The sequence below is a fragment of the Coregonus lavaretus genome (assembly GCF_964263955.1).
Source record: "Coregonus lavaretus genome assembly, chromosome: 30".
Taxonomy (NCBI): Eukaryota; Metazoa; Chordata; class Actinopteri; order Salmoniformes; family Salmonidae; genus Coregonus; species Coregonus lavaretus.
In genome coordinates this window covers 22,378,057-22,404,485 of record NC_140017.1, presented here as the reverse complement: position 1 = coordinate 22,404,485, position 26,429 = coordinate 22,378,057, and the positions used below count along the sequence as shown (strand labels likewise).

Below are 26,429 nucleotides of genomic sequence, written 5' to 3'. Positions count from 1 at the left end.
CGGTCTCCTAAGACTTTAATACTAAAGATAACCACACACTCCAGTGCCTGACAGCCCAACTGATACAGTGTGAGAGGATACAGCTGTATTGCTCTCGTCTTAACTTGCGGGGTAAAACATTTGCTTGAGAAGTGCCAAAGTGGGTTCTTAGTGGAAAATCAATGTAGTACACTACCTACCTGCCGTTATGCATAAACTGTCACCTGGGCTTTTCAGACAGTGTAACGAGAGATGAGTGGCCTTAAAAGTTTGAGTGAGTTGGTGTTACTGGCATGGTATGGTTTGGACAGCCTGACCTTGTGAACCGTGATGGGTGCGTGGGCCGTGGATGGATTTCATGTCTGTGTGGCTGATAGGACTAGGAGCCCCAGGGCGGTGGGGCAGCCAGGCAGCTCGATGGGGCTGAAGGACACAGTGTCCTGGTTCAGAGGGGTATATAGGCAGGGGTTGCTGGCCACTCTCCGGACCGGCTCCCGGTGAGGGCATGAAGAGCTGGTTGAGAGGAGGCAAGAGAGCCAGGCTGTTACATCTCATACAGGGTACTGGTGAGTTATTGTCCTGAAGAGGATTTTTTCAAATGAGTCTGGTTTTTACTTAAGGGCATTGTCTAGTTGGTGTACAAGTTTGGATTGTTGTTTAATTGTTTCATGATTGATTACAAAGACTGCATTTTCTTTAGATATCATCAATCTACTCACTTCCAAGTGGTGGATTCTCTGCAGTTCAAGTGAGGGGCAGACTCCGTTTTTAAATGGTAGAGCAGAGAAGTGTTCAGAATCTGACAAATATTCTCACTGTGTGCCAAGTAAAATATTAAAATATGTTTGATCTGAGAACCATTCCACACACATCTCTGCTCCAGAGTTGACAGTGTTGATTATTATTGACCAGGGACGCTGTTAATTGGGTCACACAAAGGGTCATCCATGTTGGGCAGTAGATTGGACATTGATCCATCGTGTGGTTTGGTCAGAGCAAAGCAGACTGGAGGAAAACAGGTCAATGGTCCTCTAATCTGAGAGACTATTCATTTCCTCTCCTCTCTGTCCTCTCTGCCCCTGATCTCCTAATCCCAATCCCTGTGTAATTAAAACGGAGGATCACATGAAAAACCTTGTTGGGATGACTTGGAAAACCTTGTTGGGATTACTTGGAAAAACTTGTTGGGAGAACACTGATACTATCTCTTAGAAGAACCTTGCAATGCCTTGCTCTGAACTCTGAGATCTGAGTGTTAGTATATGTGTGTACTTTTGTTTTTATTTTCAGTAAAGACATTTCAACTCTCTACATGATGCAACTGCAGCCAGATCAGTTAATCTCATCTGCTTCAGTAACAGTGCATTGTTAGACCCACTGAATGGGAAGATATCAGAATCAGTTAAACTAAGTGCAGCTGGACAAATAAACAACATTAGGCTGTGAGTGCTGCTGGAGTGGAATGGCCAGACGGAATAGATCCCTGCCCATACCAACATTATTTCTGGACATTGCTGAAACAATTCTTTCCACGCACCACTCTGAATACAACTCAATCACCCTGTGGGCTACTCCAGTGGACAGCCATGTTGCTTGCTCAGGCATCCAACAGCCATGTCATTTCCTATGTCTGGATCCATACGTCTGTGTGTGTCACTACTCACTCATAGTTCTTTTAATTTGAGTTTATTTAATCATTTCATGATTTTTTAATTTTTGTTTTGTTTTTCTTTCAACCCTTTTGTACTGGTCTGTTCTACAAAAACGCCATCACGCAACGCTATCCTGTTGTCACGCCAACCTACCTTTCCACTCCATCCATCACCATTCCCCATGCTTTGTTCTGATTGGTCCTTCCAATTCTTACTTCCCTGTTGGCCCTGCTCCTTGCCCCACCACTTTCCACTCCAAATGCACGTTCCTTCCTGGTTGGAGATGGCAGAGTGCACTGTAGCCCCAGTAGCAATGGAGGACAGTGACCATGAGGCTCACTCATCATCAGATGACCTGGACTCCCCACCGCCATCCCCTGGCCACACCAGGGACCACCACCATGAGGCCGAACAGGTACCAGTGACCAGACCAGATCTGGGTCAGACCAGATCTGGGTCAAAGAATATGCCAAATACTTTCCAAATATTTGAGCTGCTGTGCTCGATTTAGTTGGACTGACACAATGAATGGAACAAATGGAATAGTCCAAAAAGTTCCAAATTCCAAGCTATATGAAGTGCACATCAAATACTTTTAAGTATTTGACATATTTGTATAGGTCTCCCCCCAAGCCCAATCCCCTGCTGAGTCTCACACACAACACAGTGACGTTGTTGTGGCAGGAGGATTCATACTGCTGCGCTCCATATGTACAGTGTAACCACAATCAACCCTCTGTTGGCATGCAGGGATAATCTCCTATTATCCTGAGAACCATGTGGAAGGACAATCTAAGATTCATACATACCAAGGACTGGCAACAATGTACTTGAAAATGTTAAGTTAATTGTCCACATGCTTTAGACCCCTTTGTAGTTCATTTACATTTACATTTTAGTCATTTAGCAGACGCTCTTATCCAGAGCGACTTACAGTTAGTGAGTGCATACATTTTTCATACTGGCCCCCCGTGGGGAATCGAACCCACAACCCTGGCGTTGCAAGCGCCATGCTCTACCAACTGAGCTACAGGAGGCCTGTTTACTTTCTAGTTTACTAGTTCCTGTTGGAACCAGTTAGAAGTTCAGAGTTGTTTACTACTGATCCAAAGAAAGGCTTGTTGTGTGTCTGTTCACAGAGCTGAAACCTGGAAGAACAGCAAGGTATCATGACTGTGTCTGCTCTATTGAGGAGAGATATGGACCGATAACGCCAGTTTACTCTCATTGCTATGGTTTCCCTAGAGCTAAGTCGCTCTGGATAAGAGCGTCGGCTAAAAGACTAAAATGTAAATGTAAAATAGCCTCCTAGCCCTCTCAATACCACTGTAATATTCATAGTGGAGCAGGCTGGGGATTCTTTGCACAAACTGGGGTACGGAGGGCATGCATGGCTATGGTAACTTCAGCATCAGCCCTAAGGACATGAGCACCAATCTGCATCTCAAATGGCATCCTATTCTTAATATAGTGTACTGCTTTTGACCAGGGCCCATGGGGAATAGGGTGCCATTTGGGATGGAACACTAGTCTCTAGTCTGAGAACTGCAGGGAGGGATATCCCTTTACAGGTCTAGCTACACAAAAGGGCTCTGCCTTTGTTGGTCTCATGAATTGTAGGTGTTGTCATCAGGTAAGGCACAGTGAGGGAAAAAAGTATTTGATCCCCTGCTGATTTTGTACGTTTGCCCACTGACAAAGAAATGATCAGTCTATAATTTTAATGGTATATTTATTTGAACAGTGAGAGACAGAATAACAACAAAAAAATCCAGAAAAACATATGTCAAAAATGTTATAAATTGATTTGCATTTTAATGAGGGAAATACGTTTTTGACCCCCTCTCAATCAGAAAGATTTCTGGCTCCCAGGTGTCTTTTATACAGGTAACGAGTTGAGATTAGGAGCACACTCTTAAAGGGAGTGCTCCTAATTTCAGCTTGTTACCTGTATAAAAGACACCTGTCCACAGAAGCAATCAATCAATCAGATTCCAAACTTTCCACCATGGCCAAGACCAAAGAGCTCTCCAAGGATGTCAGGGACAAGATTGTAGACCTACACAAGGCTGGAATGGGCTACAAGACCATCGCCAAGCAGCTTGGTGAGAAGGTGACAACAGTTGGTGCAATTATTCGCAAATGGAAGAAACACAAAATAACTGTCAATCTCCCTCAGCCTGGGGCTCCATGCAAGATCTCACCTCGTGGAGTTGCAATGATCATGAGAACGGTGAAGAATCAGCCCAGAACTACACGGGAGGATCTTGTCAATGATCTCAAGGCAGCTGGGACCATAATCACCAAGAAAATAATTGGTAACACACTACGCCGTGAAGGACTGAAATCATGCAGCGCCCGCAAGGTCCCCCTGCTCAAGAAAGCACATATACAGGCCCGCCTGAAGTTTTCCAATGAACATCTGAATGATTCAGAGGAGAACTGGGTGAAAGTGTTGTGGTCAGATGAGACCAAAATGCTCTTTGGCATCAACTCAACTCGCCGTGTTTGGAGGAGGAGGAATGCTGCCTATGACCCCAAGAACACCATCCCCACCGTCAAACATGGAGAAGGAAACATTATGCTTTGGGGGTATTTTTCTGCTAAGGGGACAGGACAACTTCACCGCATCAAAGGGACGATGGACGGGGCCATGTACCGTCAAATCTTGGGTGAGAACCTCCTTCCCTCCTGAGATGTGTGCAAACCTGGTGGCCAACTACAAGAAACGTCTGACCTCTGTGATTGCCAACAAGGGTTTTGCCACCAAGTACTAAGTCATGTTTTGCAGAGGGGTCAAATACTTATTTCCCTCATTAAAATGCAAATCAATTTATAACATTTTTGACATACGTTTTTCTGGATTTTTTTGTTGTTATTCTGTCTCTCACTGTTCAAATAAACCTACCATTAAAATTATAGACTGATCATGTCTTTGTCAGTGGGCAAACGTACAAAATCAGCAGGGGATCAAATCCTTTTTTCCCTCACTGTAGATGGTTTACTCTTGTGGTTCGGGAAAAGGCAGAGAAGGGACAAAAATAAAATAGCATGTAGTTGTGATTGACAGGTTAAGGTAGATTTGAAAATGAGAGTGCTGTTACTAATCACCACAAATTGATCAGTCATTGTGTAAATGACATTTGAGTTGACATGTTTAAAACCAATAGGTTTTAATCAAGTTTCCTCTGTCTACCAGTATGTGTTGAGAGTGACACACCCATATGAATAGATCAAATCAAATGTATTGGTCACATACACATGGTTAGCAGATGTTATTGCGAGTGTAGCGAAATGCTTGTGCTTCTAGTTCCGACAGTGCAGTAATATCTAGCAAGTAATATCTAACAGTTCCACAACAAATATCTAATACACACATCTAAGTTAAGGAATGGAATAAGAATATATAAATATATGGATGAGCAATGTCATTGTCAGAGCGGCATAGGCTAAGATGCAATAGATAGTATAGAATACAGTCATTAACTTGTTTTTCAACCACTCCACAAATTTCTTGTTAACAAACTATAGTTTTGGCAAGTCGGTTAGGACATCTACTTTGTGCATGACACAAGTAATTTTTACAACAATTGTTTACAGACAGATTATTTCACTTATAATTCACTGTGTCACAATTCCAGTGGGTCAGAAGATTACATACATTAAGTTAACTGTGCCTTTAAACAGCTTGGAAAATTCCAGAAAATGATGTAGATCTCCACAAGTCTGGTTCATCCTTGGGAGAAATGTCCAAACGCCTGATGTTTGATGTCATGTTTGAGTCCTTGTTGATGTCATAACAAAGTGTGTGTTCATGAATGTTTGTGTTTGAAGCTGTATGACACCATATACAGCAGCAATTCATTTGAGTAGTCATCTAGTAATCAAGAGGGTTCATTCATCATTTAGAGGTCAATTTGCTTTAGCTCTACTCTATCAACTCAAATCATATTTTGTTGTGGAGAGAGAAGCGCACACAAATGCGACCCAGATGTGGTGTCATGGCATTTTTCTATTATCTGTGCAGTCTGGAGTCATCTGTGCAATCTGGCAGTGTCTCCTGTCCTTCTGGTGTGGTGTAACTTCTGATGTAACCTATTAAACAGTTTCCTCCACTCTTTATCATCCACGTGGCTACAGTACCGTACCTTCTATTGAATTGTGATGTCCCAGCTTGCGTCCCAAATGGCACCCTATTCCCTATATAGTGCATTACTTTTGACCAGGGCCCATAGGGAATAGGGTGCCACCCAGACTCCAGAGTCTACCATACCAAGGCTGAATCTGCTGAGCAGGGAGAATCTTTTGAGCCAGCAGCCACGGCACTACACTTTTAAACAAGATATATCCTCCCATTTCCTGGAAGTTCAGGATGGTCATTTCAATTACAGTGGGGAAAAAAAGTATTTAGTCAGCCACCAATTGTGCAAGTTCTCCCACTTAAAAAGATGACAGAGGCCTGTAATTATCATCATAGGTACACGTCAACTATGACAGACAAAATGAGGGAAAAAAATCCAGAAAATCACATTGTAGGATTTTTTATGAATTTATTTGCAAATTATGGTGGAAAATAAGTATTTGGTCAATAACAAAAGTTTCTCAATACTTTGTTATATACCCTTTGTTGGCAATGACACAGGTCAAACGTTTTCTGTAAGTCTTCACAAGGTTTTCACACACTGTTGCTGGTGTTTTGGCCCATTCCTCCATGCAGATCTCCTCTAGAGCAGTGATGTTTTGAAGCTGTCGCTGGGCAACACAGACTTTCAACTCCCTCCAAAGATTTTCTATGGGGTTGAGATCTGGAGACTGGCTAGGCCACTCCAGGACCTTGAAATGCTTCTTACGAAGCCACTCCTTCGTTGCCCGGGCGGTGTGTTTGGGATCATTGTCATGCTGAAAGACCCAGCCACGTTTCATCTTCAATGCCCTTGATGATGGAAGGAGGTTTTCACTCAAAATCTCACGATACATGGCCCCATTCATTCTTTCCTTTACACGGATCAGTCGTCCTGGTCCCTTTGCAGAAAAACAGCCCCAAAGCATGATGTTTTCACCCCCATGCTTCACAGTAGGTATGGTGTTCTTTGGATGCAACTCAGCATTCTTTGTCCTCCAAACACGACGAGTTGAGTTTTTACCAAAAAGTTAAATTTTGGTTTCATCTGACCATATGACATTCTCCCAATCCTCTTCTGGATCATCCAAATGCACTCTAGCAAACTTCAGACGGGCCTGGACATGTACTGGCTTAAGCAGGGGGACACGTCTGGCACTGCAGGATTTGAGTCCCTGGCAGCGTAGTGTGTTACTGATGGTAGGCTTTGTTACTTTGGTCCCAGCTCTCTGCAGGTCATTCACTAGGTCCCCCCGTGTGGTTCTGGGATTTTTGCTCACCGTTCTTGTGATCATTTTGACCCCATGGGGTGAGATCTTGCGTGGAGCCCCAGATCGAGGGAGATTATCAGTGGTCTTGTATGTCTTCCATTTCCTAATAATTGCTCCCACAGTTGATTTCTTCAAACCAAGCTGCTTACCTATTGCAGATTCAGTCTTCCCAGCCTGGTGCAGGTCTACAATTTTGTTTCTGGTGTCCTTTGACAGCTCTTTGGTCTTGGCCATAGTGGAGTTTGGAGTGTGACTGTTTGAGGTTGTGGACAGGTGTCTTTTATACTGATAACAAGTTCAAACAGGTGCCATTAATACAGGTAATGAGTGGAGGACAGAGGAGCCTCTTAAAGAAGAAGTTACAGGTCTGTGAGAGCCAGAAATGTTGCTTGTTTGTAGGTGACCAAATACTTATTTTCCACCATAATTTGTAAATAAATTCATGAAAAATCCTACAATGTGATTTTCTGGAAAAAAAATTCTCAAGTTGTCTGTCATAGTTGACGTGTACCTATGATGAAAATTACAGGCCTCATCTTTTTAAGTGGGAGAACTTGCACAATTGGTGGCTGACTAAATACTTTTTTTCCCCACTGTATGTAGTTCTGTCCTTGAGCTGTTCTTGTCTATTAATGTTCTGTATTATGTCGTGTTTTGTGTGGACCCCAGGAAATGTAGCTGCTGCTTCAGCAACAGCTAATGGGGATCCTAATAAAATACTAATACTCAAATGATGATGAGTTATCTACTCTAGCGGAGGACCCTTTAACATATAGGTTATATTTTTGGCACTCTATAGTATTGAACAGAGTGAGTGTGTTCTCTTGCATCAGAATCGGAGGCTGTGGTTGTTATTAGTTTAACGGCCATCACAGATCTCTTCTTCCTCTGCATTTGATATCGGCATTCCTCCCATCAGCACAAATATTTACCCTCCCCTCTTACATTGTTAACCTTGTAGCTTCTCTGGTGGTCTCTCTAGTGAATCAGTCAGTCAATATCTTGTTTCCTCGCTGTTTCTTCGAGTGAATCTTCTCTAACCCCTAGAGAACTAGGCCTACCTTGCACTTATACTAATTATTTCTTAGGTTGTTTCTCTCCATCAACACATTCAGTGTCTATAACCACTCTGCATTTTCTTCTTTCTTTCCTGTTGATTCTTATGTTGCCCCTGTTACCTTCGCTCCTTGTTTTCCTTCCGATATATATTAACCTCCCTCCTGCTCCAACCTTTACTCCCGTCCGTCCACTCTTCTCCGCATCACCTCTCCCACCCACCCGGAAAACACCCACCCGTACCGTTCCCTGCCCCCCCCCCACCTCCCCCCCCCCTGCCCTTAGCACTCAAGCCATTCCAAGGATGACTCTGAAGACTCTGAGTTGGAGAACATCATGCAACAAGACCCCCACCACAACGGGGGCCACCCACACCCCCACCAGCCTCCGCCCGGCTATGAGCACAGCCCCGACCCGGTGGACAGGGAGGCGGAGGGGGGCGACAGCCCCCCCAACACCCCCGGGATGCCCACCTCTGGGACCCCCACCTTTTTGCGCCCCCCCACGGCGGGTGGCAGGGCCCAGTCAGACAACCAGGACATAGGGAGGCTGCAGCTGGGTGGAGGTGGGATGGTGGATCACTATGACATGCAGTCTCCCCTCAGTCCCACCAGGCCCAAGAGCCCCTGGGGCCGCTTTGACCCCTATGACTTTCCACAGGTAAACTTCAGGCCAGGGGGACCGTGTAGGGTGTAGAGACCAGAGGCAACACTATGGGCAACATGGGTTGGGTTATCACCTCTCTTGTCCAAAGAGTCTGTGCTTTAGCCTCAGAGCAGCACTAGCAGCAGGTTCAGGCCATTTCCAGTGATGTTTAGAACTTTGGTTGTGTGTCTGTTGGGAACTTTGGTTGTGTGTCTGGCCGATGACTCAGTTTGTGGCTTTCGCTTTGAAACTGATGTTGGTCAAAGATGGTAGTGTGTTCTGATGTGTTGACAATGGCTTCATTCAATATCCTACATCTGTTGAAATGGCTTTAGGTTTGAAAGACGTATTTACAGTTGAAGTCGGAAGTTTAGATACACTTAGGTTGGAGTCATTAAAACTAGTTTTTGAACCACTCCACACATTTCTTGTTAACAAACTATAGTTATGGCAGGTCGGTTAGGACATCTACTTTGTGCATAACACAAGTAATTTTTCCAACAATTGTTTACAGACAGATTACTTCACTTATAATTCACTGTATCACAATTCCAGTGGGTCAGAAGTTTACATACACTAAGTTGACTGTGCCTTTAAACAGCTTGGAAAATTCCAGAAAATGATGTCATGGCTTTAGAAGCTTCTGATAGGCTAATTGACATCATTTTAGTCAATTGGAGGTGTACCTGTGGATGTATTTCAAGGCCTACCTTCCAACTCAGTGCCTCTTTGCTTGACATCATGGGAAAATCAAAAGAAATCAGCCAAGACCTCAGAAAACATTGTAGACCTCCAAGTCTGGTTCATCCTTGGTAGCAATTTCCAAATGCCTGAAGGTACCACGGTCATCTGTACAAACAATAGTACGCAAGTATAAACACCATGGGACCACGCAGCCGTCATACCGCTCAGGAAGGAGACACATTCTGTCTCCTAGAGATGAACGTACTTTGGTGCGAAAAGTGCAAATCAATCCCAGAACAACAGCAAAGGACCTTGTGAAGATGATGGAGGAAACAGGTACAACAGTATATACATCCACAGTAAAACAAGTCCTATATCGACATAACCTGAAAGGCCTCTCAGCAAGGAAGAAGCCACTGCTCCAAAACTGCCATAAAAAAGCCAGACTACCGTTTGCAACTGCACATGGGGACAAAGATCGTACTTTTTGGAGAAATGTCCTCTGGTCTGATGAAACAAAAATATAACTGTTTGGTCATAATGACCATCGTTATGTTTGGAGGGAAAAAGGGGGGTGCTTCCAAGCAGAAGAACACCATCCCAACCGTGAAGCACGGGGTGGAAGCATCATGCTGTGGGGGTGCTTTGCTGCAGTAGGGACTGGTGCACTTCACAAAATAGATGGCATCATGAGGAAGGACAATTATGTGGATATATTGAAGCAACATCTCAAGACATCAGTCAGGAAGTTAAAGTTTGGTCGCAAATGGGTCTTCCAAATGGACAATGACCCCAAGCATACTTCCAAAGTTGTGGCAAAATGGCTTAAGGACAACAAAGTCAAGGTATTGGAGTGGCCATCACAAGCCCTGACCTCAATCCTATAGAACATTTGTGGGCAGAACTGAAAAAGCGTGTGCGAGCAAGGAGGCCTACAAACCTGACTCAGTTACACCAGCTCTGTCAGGAGGAATGGGCCAAAATTCACCCAACTTATTGTGGGAAGCTTGTGGAAGGCTACCCGAAACGTTTGACCCAAGTTAAACAATTTAAAGGCAATGCTACCAAATACTAATTGAGTGTATGTAAACTTCTGACCCACTGGGAATGTGATGAAATAAATAAAAGCTGAAATAAATAATTATCTCTACTATTATTCTGACATTTCACATTCTTAAAATAAAGTGGTGATCCTAACTGACCTAAGACAGGGAATTTTTAATGTCAGGAATTGTGAAAAACTGAGTTTAAATGTATTTGGCTAAGGTGTATGTAAACTTCCGACTTCAACTGTATGTGTGGGAGGTGTTACCTTTTTATTGGGAATTATTTACTGTAACTCGCAGATGTTCCGCCACCAGAATTCAGCAATGTGTTTAAAATGGCGTCTCTGTGTTTCTCCTGCTTTCTCAGGACCAAGACAAGGAATACGTGGGCTTTGCCACACTGCCAAACCAGGTGCACCGTAAGTCTGTCAAGAAGGGCTTTGACTTCACCCTGATGGTAGCAGGGGAGTCTGGTCTGGGGAAGTCCACCCTGGTCAACAGCCTCTTCCTCACAGACCTCTACAAGGACAGGAAGCTACTCAATGCTGAGGGTGAGGCGGCCATTTTTGTGTCTCATCTTCTGAATAAATTAATTAATGAATTAATTATATAAATGGCCAGCTGCTGAGGAAATGTGTGTGTTTTAACCCCAGAGCGGATAACTCAGACAGTGGAGATAACTAAACACACAGTGGACATTGAGGAGAAGGGCGTCAAGCTGAAGCTCACCATCGTAGACACCCCTGGCTTTGGAGACGCTGTCAATAACACTGAATGGTATATGTCAAACATCCTTCATAGGACTCTTCTTTGATGTCAGGAAAACACATGAAATGACTAAACTCTTATGATCCTAAGGCAGAGCTGAGTAAGTTCAAGGTATTGAGTTGATCTTAACCTTTGGATATAAGAGGTAGTCTTCAATACAGTAGTCATGATTTTTATGATAACAGCCCAGGTATAATGCCTTCGTCAAATTTTTATTGCAATTAGGCTTTGTATTGTTGCATGAAGCAGTTTGAGGTACAGTTGCAGTATAGCTCAGTATACCTGTACACAGCCCATCTGAAATTAGCCCACCCAACTACCTCATCCCTATATTGTTATTTATTTTTGCTCATTTGCACCCCAGTATCTGTATTTGCATATCATCTCTTGCACATCTATCATTCCAGTGTTAATACTAATTGTAATTATTTTGCACTAGCCTATTTATTGCCTTACCTCCATAACTTGCTACATTTGCACACACTGTATATATATTTTCTGTTGTATTTTTGACTTTGTTTTGTTTTACCCCATATGTAACTCTGTGTTGTTGTTTTTATCGCACTGCTTTGCTTTATCTTGGCCAGGTCGCAGTTGTAAATGAGAACTTGTTCTCAACTGGCTTACCTGGTGAAATAAAATAAATAAATAAAAATACAGTAGGGGAATGACTGTCTGCCTTGCCTCAGTACTGATGTCTCTGTGTCTCTCCCACCGCCCTAGCTGGAAGTCAGTGGGTTAGGGTTGGTATGGTTAGTTGTAGGGTGGCTGTCTCTGCAGTATTGCCTCAGTGCTGGTGTGTCTCTGTGTCTCCCCCACCGCCCTAGCTGGAATTCAGTGGGTTAGGGTTGGTATGGTTAGTTGTAGGGTGGCTGTCTCTGCAGTATTGCCTCAGTGCTGGTGTGTCTCTGTGTCTCCCCCACCGCCCTAGCTGGAAGTCAGTGGGTTAGGGTTGGTATGGTTAGTTGTAGGGTGGCTGTCTCTGCAGTATTGCCTCAGTGCTGGTGTGTCTCTGTGTCTCCCCCACCGCCCTAGCTGGAAGTCAGTGGCGGACTACATCGACCAGCAGTTTGAGCAGTACTTCAGGGACGAGAGTGGACTGAACAGGAAGAACATCCAGGATAACAGAGTCCACTGCTGCCTCTACTTCATCTCTCCCTTCGGACACGGGTACGTCAGCTACGACATGTAATCTCTGTCTCAATACTCTTTAAATGGAATCCTTTCTTCTATGGAGATAGACAGACATATTGGCTGTCTCAATACTCTTAGAATAGTTTCTTTTCCCCTTCTACCTTCCTTCCTTCACTACCACCGAGAGGGTTTCCACTATGCACCATGTTGGTTTGCACCATGTTCCATGCATTCTAAATGCATTGGGTTTCCCTGGAATCTAGAACTACCCTGCTCTGCTGCCTCCAGGGAAATCTGCATCTGGTGAAGTGCTAAACGTTCTATCCATTTTGCGGGGCAGATGCTGCAGAACTAAACTTTCTGTACAATCGTTGGGGTAAATGCTGATGCGGTACTTTTGTCTGAGTTTACGGTCTGTTTCACGCCGCTGTGTTCATTGAAAGGAGAAATCTTGAGCACCGTCATTAGTGCTGAAGCACTGCTGCAAACCTGTAATGAGAAGATAACTCCCTCTGCTGACCAATATTAGATACTACTACTATCCTTGAAAATATGGTTTTATGAAGATTACCTTAATTTGGATTACCATAATGATCCCTTTATCTCTTAACCATATCCAAGTTTTGTCAGTGTTGTTGTCTATGCCCATGTTTCCACATATACAATGTGTTTTGGTTGTTTTCTCAGTGTTGACTTGTTGTCCTTAATTGTAAGTTGCTCTGGTCATTTAGTCTGCAAAATTACTAAAAATGTATGTCATGTCTTGTATCTGTCTCAGTCTGAGGCCTCTGGATGTGGAGTTTATGAAGGCCCTTCATGAGAAGGTCAACATTGTGCCAATCCTGGCAAAGGCAGATACACTCACACCCACCGAGGTCAAGAAAAAGAAATTCAAGGCAAGCCACACTCTAACTCGCTTTTCCATCTGTGTCTGCTTGTCTGAATACCATGGCTCTGTACAAATAAGAAATGGACAGGGGACATTGGTGTCAGCAAATTTCTAAAACATTTTTATTTCCAGGTGACCGTTTTGATGGATTTGTTTTTGCTCCTTGATCTTCTTGTTTGTCCGTCCTCAATCACAGGATTCTAAACAGTAGTTTAATGTTCTCCTCTTCCTTCCTTCCTTCCCTCCCTCCCTCCCTCCCTCCCTCCCTCCCTCCCTCCCTCCCTCCATCTTCTTCTCTCTGTCCCTCCCTCCATCTTCCTGTAGATCCGAGAGGAGATCCAGCAGTTTGGGATTAAGATCTACCAGTTCCCAGACTGTGACTCTGATGAGGATGAGGACTTCAAACAGCAGGATCAGGAGCTCAAGGTGAACCACATTTATCCAAACCTCACATCACTAGTTGAGGAAGTATAGCAACATAAAGGACACTGGTCATCATAAACAACCTGTCTGCAATACAGAAATGCTGGGATAGGAAGCCCAGATTACAGATGATGTCCGTAACCATGTTATTATTGAGCACACAGCCTTGAAAAGTCATCTGTTTGTGAATCCTATTGATCTCTGTGTGCACCGGTGCATTAGAGGGCAGGCTGTGGCTGTGCAGCCAGGACAGGCCAGAATGGTGTCTCAGCCTCTCCCCCTCATAGAGCCGTGTCTGTGACCTCATGTGCCCTGACAGTGTGCTCTGTCCATTCCAAGTAGGGGGAGAGAGAGAGAGAGATGGAGAAATGGGTAGATCTGCATTGCAGCATTTTCCACTGACTGCATTACCTCATCGTAACCACAGATATATTCCCCCCTCTTTGTACTTTATTCACTTAATTCATATTCACCTCTCTTGCTCTCTCTCCCTACCCCTGTCTCCCGCTTCCAGGACAGTATACCGTTTGCAGTGATCGGCAGCAACACAGTCGTGGAGGCCAAAGGGAAGAGGGTCCGGGGTCGTCTCTACCCCTGGGGCATCGTGGAAGGTAACCCTGTTACACCATTATTATTTAGTTATTGTGTGTCGGGGTCTTATTACGTTAGGGTTGAGGCTGGAGCTAGGGTTAGGATTGAACTGGGATGTGGACATGAAGCTAGGGTTATAGTTGAGGTTGAGGTTAAGGTTGAACTGAGATGTAGACATGAAGCTATGGCTAGGGTTAGGGTTGGGGCTAGGGGTTAGGGATGAATCGGGATGTGGACATGAAGCTAGGGTTGAGGCTAGGGTTAGGGTTGGGGGTGAAACGGGGTGTGGACATGAAGCTAGGGTTAGGGTTGAACCGGGATGTGGACATGAAGGATTAGGTTTAGGGTTAAACCGGGATGTGGACATGAAGGATTAGGTTTAGGGTTAAACCGGGATGTGGACATGAAGGGTTAGGTTTAGGGTTAAACCGGGATGTGGACATGAAGGGTTAGGTTTAGGGTTAAACCGGGATGTGGACATGAAGGATTAGGTTTAGGTTTAAACCGGGATGTGGACATGAAAGGTTTAGGGTTAAACCGGGATGTGGACATGAAGGGTTAGGTTTAGGGTTAAACCGGGATGTGGACATGAAGGGTTAGGTTTAGGGTTAAACCGGGATGTGGACATGAAGGGTTAGGTTTAGGGTTAAACCGGGATGTGGACATGAAGGATTAGGGAAACACTGCCCTAACCTAACACACACTCTGTTACTCTTGACAGTGGAGAACTCTGCGCACTGTGACTTTGTGAAGCTAAGGAACATGTTGGTGAGGACACACATGCAGGACCTGAAGGATGTGACACGGGAGACCCACTATGAGAACTACAGGGCTCACTGCATCCAGAGCATGACCCGCATGGTGGTGAAGGAACGCAACCGCAAGTACGGACACACACACTCACACAGACCATGATCTCATACACTGTCATGTGTTGTTTATAGCTTGGATCAGGTATCTTAATGCTGCACGTATTGTTACTCTTATACAAACATAATGTAGCTCAAGTACAATTCACACTAACATATAGTCACAAACTCTAACAACATATACACCCACAAACTATGAATCATATTGTCTTTCTCCACTCTACTCCTGTAGTAAACTGACCAGGGAGAGTGGCACAGACTTCCCCATCCCTGTGATACCAAGTACCACAGACACAGAGACGGAGAAGCTGATCCGAGAGAAAGATGAAGAGGTACCACGACGACACTCAGACCCAACCCTAGAACCCCACTCTGACCCGGGCCTAGACCCAGGGACTGAACCTGAGGCCTCCTGAGTCCTCCAGGCTGTCAATCATACAGTATATACATTCCATCCATACATGCAGGTGCCCCTGAAGACCCCAGTCAGGTGGGGTGATGGGGGTCTGGTCTGAGGAAGGGGTTAGGGGTGACAGTCGGCCCCTAAAACAGCGCCCCTACAACAGCACACAGCCCTGGGGTGCACATGAATGTAGGAGAAGACTAGATCTGGGTACAAATAATGTTTTATATTCAAATACTATTTGAACCCAGGTCTGGCTGTAGAATATAATATGCCAGGTCGCGCTGCCTGGGTAGAGTAGTGTTGTAGATGGAAAGAAGCCCTTGTATGGTTCTCTTCTCCCTGTTTGAGTTTGTCCCTGTCCGAAGGCACCATGGTGCCAATTTCATATAATTATTTATTTATATTATTTATTTATATATTTTATGATTAAAAGCTGATGAGGTTCTTTAAGGTTAACACTACCTCAACAAAAATGCCCTAACCTGAGATTTGGAATCCGTTGCCGAGGCCTACCTTGAGACCCACGTGCACAACTTGACTTTTGGCGCAGATCTTCCATTGATATCAGTGCATCATTTACACAAAAATCAAGTTAGATTCCCCCCTGAATGACATGAGCCATTAAAAAAAGAAGACATTATTTTCTGTTATTTCCAAAAAAAATTCCCATTATTAAAACGTTGGATACACAAAACTGTCACCATAATTTCATCCTATTTTGATGTGTGTAGGATTGGGGGGATGCAGGGCAAATAATAGTGTCTGCAGGCACCATATCTTTCACACTCATACTGCATATCACAGTATTGAATTATTAGGCTTTGCATGTAGTAATTACAGAAATGAATGTGTATACCTGACTGAACACACACACAGTCACCAGCCTCGTTTACATGGTCACTAGACAGAGCGAATGGGGTGGCAAATTGTATCAATCTGCTGGCTTGATGGTCATTGGATAGGGCTTGGTCATTGGTGCAGTGACGTAGAAGTAATGGTCGTGTTCCAGGCAGTGGTGTAAAGTACTTAAGTAAAAATACTTTAAATTACTACTTAAGTAGTTTTGTACTTTACTATTTATATTTTTGACTACTTTTACTTTTACTTCACTACATTCCTAAAGAAAATAATGTACTTTTTACTCCATACATTTTACCTGACACCCAAAAATACTCATTACATTTTGGAATACTTAGCAGGACAGGAAAATGGTCCAATTCACGCACTTAACAAGAACTTTCTATTAAGGTATCTATACTTTTACTATAGTATGACAATTGGGTACTTTTTCCACCACTGGTTCCAGGCCACCTGGACTGTATACATGAATGAACACACACGCATCCATCATCATCGGGTCACATGGTCTAAAGACAGAATAGACTGGGGTGGCAAATCGTATCGATCGGTTGTCTGTCAGCACTGTTGGCTTGGTTGTAATTGGATAGGGCTTGGTTATTGGTGCAGTCATGTGGAAGTAATGGTTGCGTTCCAGGCCAACTACATTGCAGTCATGAAATGTAGACAATCACTACTTCAGCATTTTGTAGTGTTCTGAGACAATCAGATCTGTGCAAATGTGAAAGTAGTGTTTAGCATTAGGAATCCATCAATATGACTTAACAATCTGATAGTCTGGTGAGAGTAGACTGGTATGGGGAATCCTATTGATCGATTGTCACGTAGCTGGCTTTGTTATGATTGGTAGCACTTGGTTATTGGTGCACTCACATGGAAGTAAAACATTGGTATGAGAAGTTCTAAAGCCTGTGAGCATTTCCCCAGTCCCCGCTTCATTCTGTGTTGTCTTTTGTTTTGTATTGCATGTCGCGGGTGTTTGACTGACAGCGGCCTCTCTTCTCTCTACAGTTGCGGCGAATGCAAGAGATGCTAACAAAGATCCAGGAACAGATGCACACGCAGAAGGAGGCCTATTAACCAAGGCTACTACTAGAACCCCCATCCCTCTGTAAATACAGGCTTTCTTTCCCTTCTTTCCACTACTAGGGTGGGCATCTCTAGTACCATTCTACTCTACTCCAGTCCACAAACATTGTCTACTCCAGCCCATCCAACCTCAACAGCCACCACTCCTCATTTAGTCAATTACCCTCACTATCAGAGACTGATCCAAGACCAGGCATGAGGCATTCACAGACAGGAGGTGGTGTGGTGAGAAGTTTCCTCCTCTTCCAACAGCATGGAAGTCCACACCTGTTGTGGAAACTCTGACGGTAACAAAGGGCACCCCTGTCGAGCGCCATTGCTAGAGCACAACACCGGGACGGACAGCACCGACCTAACCACCTGCTTGTCCTTACAGGTTTACGGCCGGGTCCTGCCTGCCTGCCTGCCTGCCTTCCACCCATAGTTTACCTGTGGTCTTGTCTTGAACTTTTTGCCTTCCAGTTCGTTGCTAATACTTCAATGTTCCTTGATGTTTCTTCTTAGTGAACTCTAACCCTGACATTGGTTAAGGGGTAGACTGTAGCGCATGTGTTGTCCTGTCCCTCTGCTAGGTGTTTGAAAGTTTATATCATAACAAGTTTAGATGTGTGGTCTTAACCACCCTAGACAAGGTATGTTGTGAGGGAGGTTGGCCTGCCAGATTTGTATTTTTTTTACTACAATGTTACATTTGTAAACATGTTTGTTACAGGATTGCATCTATCACTTGTAATTATTTGATTTGCATTGCTACACAGAATAGCGAGAAATTCCTTGTCGTGGAATGAATGAATAATTTTTTTATTTTTTATTTTATTTTTTACAAATGTTACTGATGTACTGTTGTGTGTTTTTGGACAAATGTACACTATCGTTCAAAAGTTTGGGGTCACTTAGAAATGTCCTTGTTTTCTAAAGAAAAGCAATTTTGTTGTCCATTAAAATAACATCAAATTGATCAGAAATACAGTGTAGACATTGTTAATGTTGTAAATGGCTATTGTAGCTGGAAACAGCTGGTTTTTAATGGAATATCTACATAGGCCCATTATCAGCAACCATCAGTCCAGTGTTCCAATGGCACGTTGTATTTGCTAATCCAAGTTTATCATTTTAAAAGGCTAATTGATCATTAGAAAACCCTTTTGCAATTATGTTAGCACAGCTGAAAACTGTTGTGCTGATTAAAGAAGCAATACAACTGGCCTTCTTGAGACTAGTTGAGTATCTGGAGCATCAGCAATTGTGGGTTCGATTACAGGCTCAAAATGGCCAGAAACAAATAACTTTCTTCTGAAACTCGTCAATTTATTCTTGTTCTGAGAAATGAAGGCTATTCCATGCAAGCAATTGCCAAGAAACTGAAGATCTCGTACAACGCTGAAGAGGCGACTCCGGGATGCTGACCTTCTAGGCAGAGTTGCAAAGAAAAAGCCATATCTCAGACTGCCCATTTTAATATTTTATTTTTATTGGCCAATCTGAGATATGGCTTTTTCTTTGCAACTCTGCCTAGAAGGTCAGCATCCTGGAGTCGCCTCTTCACTGTTGACATTGAGACTGGTGTTTTGCGGGTACTATTTAATGAAGCTGCCAGTTGAGGACCTGTGAGGTGTCTATTTCTCAAACTAGACACTAATGTATTTGTCCTCTTGCTCAGTTGTGCACCGGGGCCACCCACTCCTCTTTCTATTCTGGTTAGAGCCAGTTTGCACGGTTCTGTGAAGGGAGTATTACACAGCGTTGTACGAGATCTTCAGTTTCTTGGAAATTTCTCGCATGGAATAGCCTTCAATTCTCAGAACAAGAATAGACTGACGAGTGTCAGAAGAAAGTTCTTTGTTTCTGGCCATTTTGAGCCTGTAATCGAACCCACAATTGCTGATGCTCCAGATACTCAACTTGTCTCAAGAAGGCCAGTTTTATTGCTTCTTTAATCAGCACAACAGTTTTCAGCTGTGCTAACATAATTGCAAAAGGGTTTTCTAATGATCAATTAGCCATTTAAAATGATAAACTTGGATTAGCAAACACAACGTGCCAAAAATTGCTTTTCTTTCAAAAACAAGGACATTTCCAAGTGACCCCAAACTTTTGAACGGTAGTGTGTTAATAGGGCTAATTCATTTCCTTCACGCTTCCAGTTCCAGCATGCTCAATCCTGGGTTGTTCGTTCTTGTATTTAACTGAAAAAGGAAACCCACTACTTAGTTCTGATATCTGTAATGATAGTTTGAGAGTTTTCTGGAATATTGTTGACTTGCAGCTCTCCAGGGTTGTGTTCAGGGTCGTGTTAAAACTTTTTGCAGCGGAAAAAAAAAAGTGTGTTCTTAGACCGGGATTCAATCCGATTATAGGCATTGCGATTTTAAAGGCAATTTCGGATTGAGCTGACATGCACATTTACGTGATAGGATCTCCGTGAACGTGGGGAACATTGCCTTTAAAAGCCGCAGTGCAAAACCCGAGATCGGACTGAATGGACATGTTCAGGCAGTAACTCCCCGTTGAACTTTCTTTTTTTTTCTCTCTACTGAACACGACCCAAAAGGAGAAAAGAGCAGCCTTGAGCTACTTATGTTCCAGCCAAGAGACGCTGGCTTGGGGACCAAGCAGACAGGACAAGGCCCTTTTCTGCCGGATGTCAGGGGTTAGAGAATGACCGGGTCGCCTCAGTGACATGCCTGATTGTTTGTGTGTATATATAGTGTCTGTTATAGAGGTGTCTGACATAGCAAGCCTTCATTCATGGGTTATATTTTTCCTTAGACTTCATGATGATGATGTTGATTGTGGACAGTAAGTATGCACCCACTCTTTTGAAGTACATTAAGTAGATACGTTTGAGTGGATGGTTTTGTTATAGTAGTTATACTATGCACTCAAAGCAAGATTGTAATTACTTATCATTTAGGTATTTTCCACTCCCATGTTTCCCCCCCAAGAATTTTGGCTTTAAACAATTTTTGTCATGAATAAGATGAATAGTTTTGTTTGTATTTGTATTTTTCCTCAGGTGCAAATGTCAGAGGTCATTCACAAGGAACAAGTCATGAGATATAAAGATACATATGTTTTGGACTGTATTTGTATTATATGAATATGGAAGAAAAATTAAGAATTTACATTTCAATTAGAATAAAATATTATTTCAGATTGTATTTCTCTTTGTAAGCAACATTGGACCATGATTATATTTGTTTATCCTCCTGGCCATCAAATCTTAGCGATTCACCCAGAGACCCAGTCCAAAATCGCACACCAGAACAAGGGTGAAATATATTATATTTTATTTTATAAGAAAGAATGTTGTCCTTTTTGTCATACTACTTTTTGGAATATATTTATCTAATAAATAACTTTGGCCGGGATTCAATCCGATCGCAGATTTGGACAATGCGCCAATTAAAGGTATTTTCCGATTGAGCCGACATATGCAGCGTTTACCGTGAATGTGGGCTCTGCTAACGAGGGAACATTGCCTTTCAAATGTGCATTGTGGACAAAGCGTGCTCGGATTCAATCCGGGCCTTTATAAAGTCATTGAGGAAGAGAAAGGATGTAATGAATTGTAATACAATAATAAAAAAGGAAAGATCTACATCTAGACTTTGTCTACTACTCTTACTTAGTGTTGCTGATTGAGCACCACGATTCTTCACACACCCTAAAAATGTTATCCATGAAATTGACCAAAGCAATACGTTTTTATAAATGTAATAAGATTTAAGTATCTTAAGCATTTTCCACTTCTATGCATTTAAATGTTTTTCCTCTTTTTACATAATGGACAATTCGATCTAAACGCAGCCCAAAATGTACAGGCAATATAGAACTTTCTCCATAGGGAAAACGCACAATAGCAATGTTGTGGAAAGAGGTCAGTGAAAACCACCACTGTACTTCTCCCAGAAAACAGCTAGCATAAAAATCTACATATGAACCCAAATCACCAATCTACATGCAAAAACAGGCAACAAATCTTTAAAATACACCAAATCCATTCTTGAATGTGTACATACAGTTGAAGTCAGAAGTTTACATACACTTAGGTTGGAGTCATTAAAACTTGTTTTTCAACCACCACAAATTTCTTGTTAACAAACTATAGTTTTGGCAAGTTGGTTAAGACATCTACTTTGTGCATGACAAGTAATTTTTCCAACAATTGTTTACAGACAGATTATTTCACTTATAATTCACTGTATCACAATTCCCGTGGGTCAGAAGTTTACATACACCAAGTTGACTGTGCCTTTAAACAGCTTGGAAAATTCCAGAAAATGATGTCATGGCTTTAGAAGCTTCTGATAGGCTAATTGACATCATTTGCGTCAATTGGAGGTGTACCTGTGGATGTATTTCAAGGACTACCTTCAAACTCAGTGCCTCTTTGCTTGACATCATGGGAGAATCAAAATAAATCAGCCAAGACCTCAGAAAAAAAATTGTAGACCTCCACAAGTCTGGTTCATCCTTGGGAGCAATTTCAAAACGCTTGAAGGTACCACGTTCATCTGTACAAACAATAGTATGCAAGTATAAACACCATGGGACCACGCAGCCGTAATACCGCTCAGGAAGGAGACGCGTTCTGTCTCCTAGAGATGAACGTACTTTGGTGCAAAAAGTGCAAATCAATCCCAGAACAACTGCAAAGGACCTTGTGAAGATGCTGGAGGAAACAGGTACAAAAGTATCTATATCCACAGTAAAACGAGTCCTATATCGACATAACCTGAAAGGCCGCTCAGCAAGGAAGAAGCCACTGCTCCAAAACCGCCATAAAAAAGCCAGACTACGGTTTGCAACTGCACATGGGGACAAAGATCGTACTTTTTGGAGAAATGTCCTCTGGTCTGATGAAACCAAAATAGAACTGTTTGGCCATAATGACCATCGTTATGTTTGGAGGAAAAGGGGGGTGCTTGCAAGCAGAAGAACACCATCCCAACCGTGAAGCACGGGGGTGGCAGCATCATGCTGTGGGGGTGCTTTGCTGCAGGAGGGACTGGTGCACTACACAAAATAGATGGCATCATGAGGAAGGAAAATTATGTGGATATATTGAAGCAACATCTCAAGACATCAGTCGGGAAGTTAAAGCTTGGTTCCAAATGGACAATGACCCCAAGCATACTTCCAAAGTTGTGGCATAATGGCTTAAGGACAACAAAGTCAAGGTATTGGAGTGGCCATCACAAAGCCCTGACCTCAATCCTATAGAACATTTGTGGGCAGAACTGAAAAAGCGTGTGCGAGCAAGGACGCCTACAAACCTGACTCAGTTACACCAGCTCTGTCAGGAGGAATGGGCCAAAATTCACCCAACTTATTGTGGGAAGCTTGTGGAAGGCTACCCGAAACGTTTGACCCAAGTTAAACAATTTAAAGGCAATGCTACCAAATACTAATTGAGTGTATGTAAACTTCTGACCCACTGGGAATGTGATGAAATAAATAAAAGCTGAAATAAAATCACTCTACTATTATTCTGACATTTCACATTCATAAAATAAAGTGGTGATCCTAACTGACCTAAAACAGGGAATTATTACTAGGATTAAATGTCAGGAATTGTGAAAAACTGAGTTTAAATGTATTTGGCTAAGGTGTATGTAAACTTCCGACTTCAACTTTACATACTGTTCCATACCATATCCAATGTTCCCCTCTCACAGACACACATAAAAACATTCAGATTAAGTGAAGAGGGAAACAGCACTCGCAATAACACCAAGAGACTACGTACAGTTGTAAACCAGTTTAATTGGGGTTAAGTAGCAGATCAAAGTGCTAGAAGTTGAATCTCAGCTACACAGATCGTGTCATAATAGTGCAGTTGAAGGCGAACATGAGAATCTAGATAACCGTTATAACCTGATGGCCAGGGATACCAGATAATGAATATGGTTGGTGGAGAAAGAGGATAAGATGTCAGAGTGCTTTGTAGGTGACTTCCCTACCATGTCGTTTAACCCCAAACTGCCACATTCACTTAAATGCTCTACCATGACACTGCCAAAGGCCTTTGTTTTAACAAGATCACTGCTCACAATCAATAAACAAGACATTCCTTACTATATAGCTACTTTATTACACATACAGATAGATAGATACTCCAGGAACAGTTTGCAGTGATTGTGCCTGCTATGATGGCTCCTGCTCTGCTATTAGTAAAACAAATAATGAGGCAATAATATTAGTCGTCACTATTGAGTACTGTCATTTTCCTCCTGCTAAATTGAGTGGTTGTTCAGTTTTGTGAAAAGTCCTCACAATTACACTTTACATCACTTGGTTCATATATGCATGGTGGTAATGCCGGCATTTGGGTTTGATTCCTACTTGGGCCACATCCACTGAATACATGTTATTACAAAATAGTCTGCTCAATGACCATTCAGTTTGTTGTTTTACATGCGGTTGTTTTTTTACCACCAGGTGGAGCCTGTGGAGTATGCAGCAATATGACAGTGCTGCAGTGGGAGGGGAGCACATGATACAGGCTAGGCCAGGCCATGTTTTAGGTTTCACTCCACAGCCATGTGCCTGGGTAGAGAGGGGGAGGTCCCTGCAATCATATTCTCAATGTGCTCCTTTATGGTGCTTAGTTGTTAGAGCACACACACACAAATGGATCCAATGCTGACACACCAACACCCACAGCCAGTCCCTCTGACCCCATCTGAAATTGGACGCTTTGCCTTCTGAATGGTCACAGGGCCCGTATCCACAAAGCATCTCAGAGTAGGAGTGATGATCTAGGATCAGTTTAGCCTTTTAAATCATAAAGAATAAGATTATATGGACAGATCCTAGATGAGTACTCCTACTCAGATGATTTGTAGATATAGGGCCTGGCATCAGTGGAAGACTTCAGTTAAATATAATATCTTGGTGCTTTCATAAGAGTTAATAGTGGCACCACCAGTCATTAGTAGTGTGGTTTGTAAATTATCTTGGCTGTGGAATACATGACCCTGTTACAGAAATATAAAAACCGGTCTTGAGTGAAAATATGCAGGTCTGACTGCCTTCGACATTGGATGACGCCCTTTTCTCACTATTAGCTACTGTTTTGCTTCTGTAGATATGAACACGGAGGAGGGACAGAGAAAATGTCTTCATGTGATTCTCTCCACTGCATCATATACAATATCACACACCATCAAGATGATCCTCCTGGACATCATACTCAGCCAAACAACAACAACATCGGCTGTCATTTACCTCTCATAACCATTATAAATATATATTTATATAATTTAATGTACGTTTTTTATAGTTTATTTTTTGGAATGTTCTGAGTTACTTCTTATAGACAACTGGTTAGTTAATAATGCAGTTTGTGAATCATCAGTGAATATGAGGACTGCGTCTTGCGTTCAGTATGAAGACTTTTACGTTTGTTTGTCAGTACAGTAGTCCTGGTGCCTGCCTCGCTCTGGGCCTGCCTCAGTCGCCCTGGGCTCGGAGTCTGGGCTGGTTCTGGCTCTGGGCTGGCTCCTGTCCGGCTGGTCTGCTCTGGGGCCGATGGTCTTCAGGTCTGGAGGTCTGTCTCCGACTTCGGCCCGACTCTGGCCAGCTCAGGGTGGGTGTGGCCTGTTCATGTACTTGGTTCTCAGGCTAGCTTCAGGATGGCTCTGGCCTGGTTCAGAGATCAAGCTAGCTTCAGAGTGCTAACGGGGAATGAGGGCATGGTCACCATAGTTACAGGGTTCAGCAGCTGTGGGTGATGTGTCACCACCTGGGCACAAACTCCCGTCTGCTTTCCCATGATGGTGGTTGTGCCCTGGTTGGGGGCAGTACCATTGACCTGGGCATGGGTGAGTGTATGGGTGATGTGGCCCACCATGGCTGGCTGGGTGACAGCCACAGGCTGGGGGTAGATGGAGGGTAAATGGTGCTGGCCCAGGTGGGTAACAGGGTGGACGGTGATGTGTCCGATGGGCTGGTGGTGGTGGTGCCCTGGGGCCAGCTGCATGGAGGTTGAGGAGGAGGGGGCTAGGTGGGTGATGTGCTTGGCTCCTCCAGATGAAGCCTGGGCCTGGATGACGTGGTTGACGGCCTGGATGACGGAGGCGTGGGAAGCCGAGCCGTGGGCGATGACCGTGGGCTGGAGGCTGGGGGCCTTTACCATGTGTGTGTGAGCGGGGGCGGTCACCATGTGTGTGTGGGCCGGGAAGAGGGTGCTAGGGGAGGTTACGATGTGTGTGTGAGCCGACAGGAGGGTCTGGATAGGGGTGGTGGTGATGCTGGATGTTGGGGTGGAGAACGTAGCTGATACAGGCAGGGCTGACATCAGGTGTGGGTGAAGCTGGGACTGGGGGTACGTTTGGGCCTTGTGTTGGATGGAGATGTGTTGGGTGAGGTTGGAGGTGGTGGGGGTTATGGGAGTTGGGGTCACAGTCTTGTACAACTCGGGCTGCATGGCTTGTTGAGGCACGGTGGGTAAGGCTGTCGGCAATGCCGGAACATTCTCATCATCCATGTCGTCATCCATGATGTCTTCACCCTCTGTGACAAAGATAGAAAGAGGGCTCATGTTAACTTTCCCCTCGACTGTAAAAGCAAATAACACTGTGTAGGAACAAGTGTAGGTGGGTCTTACTATAAATAAATGGGGCCAATGTGTGACATTGGGGGGGGGGATCAAAATGGTTTGAAACTAATATAAAAATGATTTTCATGAAGTTCCACATGTGTACTTAGAGGAATGAAAGTGAATATATGCAAACTGGCCCATAACTCCACCTATACAACAGCATAGCCCTAGGACTATACATCATTTCAGCAGGGTTCATACATACATTGGCAAGTTACATTCAAAGACTTTCAGGGACTTTTTCCAAGCACTTAATTGTAACTGTCAAGGACCTCAATGTTATACAATTTTATAATTTATATAAATTGTACATATAGGGCCTAATATATTATTACATTCTA

The 26,429-nt window shown here is 43.4% G+C and overlaps 2 protein-coding genes across 3 annotated transcripts in view; one reads left to right on the top strand and one right to left on the bottom strand.

Annotated features, from left to right (window-relative positions):
* Positions 1-1,812: 1,812 nt before the first annotated feature.
* LOC311106110 (septin-5-like) lies at positions 1,813-18,451 on the top strand (the record flags this gene model as incomplete). The annotated part of the gene is made up of 11 exons (XM_084148425.1): positions 1,813-2,046; positions 8,364-8,738; positions 10,821-11,004; positions 11,107-11,230; positions 12,257-12,391; positions 13,134-13,251; positions 13,569-13,670; positions 14,182-14,278; positions 14,980-15,142; positions 15,360-15,459; positions 17,403-18,451. 11 exons carry the CDS (start codon positions 1,813-1,815, stop codon positions 17,469-17,471), a joined length of 1,701 nt encoding a protein of 566 aa, XP_084004551.1. The 3' UTR covers positions 17,472-18,451.
* Positions 18,452-23,229: 4,778 nt separating this feature from the next.
* Positions 23,230-26,429, bottom strand: part of mnta (MAX network transcriptional repressor a) — a 31,673-nt gene continuing 28,473 nt past the window's right edge. For both annotated transcript variants that reach the window (XM_084148095.1, XM_084148096.1), the window contains one exon: positions 23,230-26,000. In XM_084148095.1, coding sequence (XP_084004221.1) covers positions 25,144-26,000 — 857 coding nt within the window. In that variant the 3' untranslated portion in view covers positions 23,230-25,143. The remainder of the gene's footprint in view (positions 26,001-26,429) is intronic.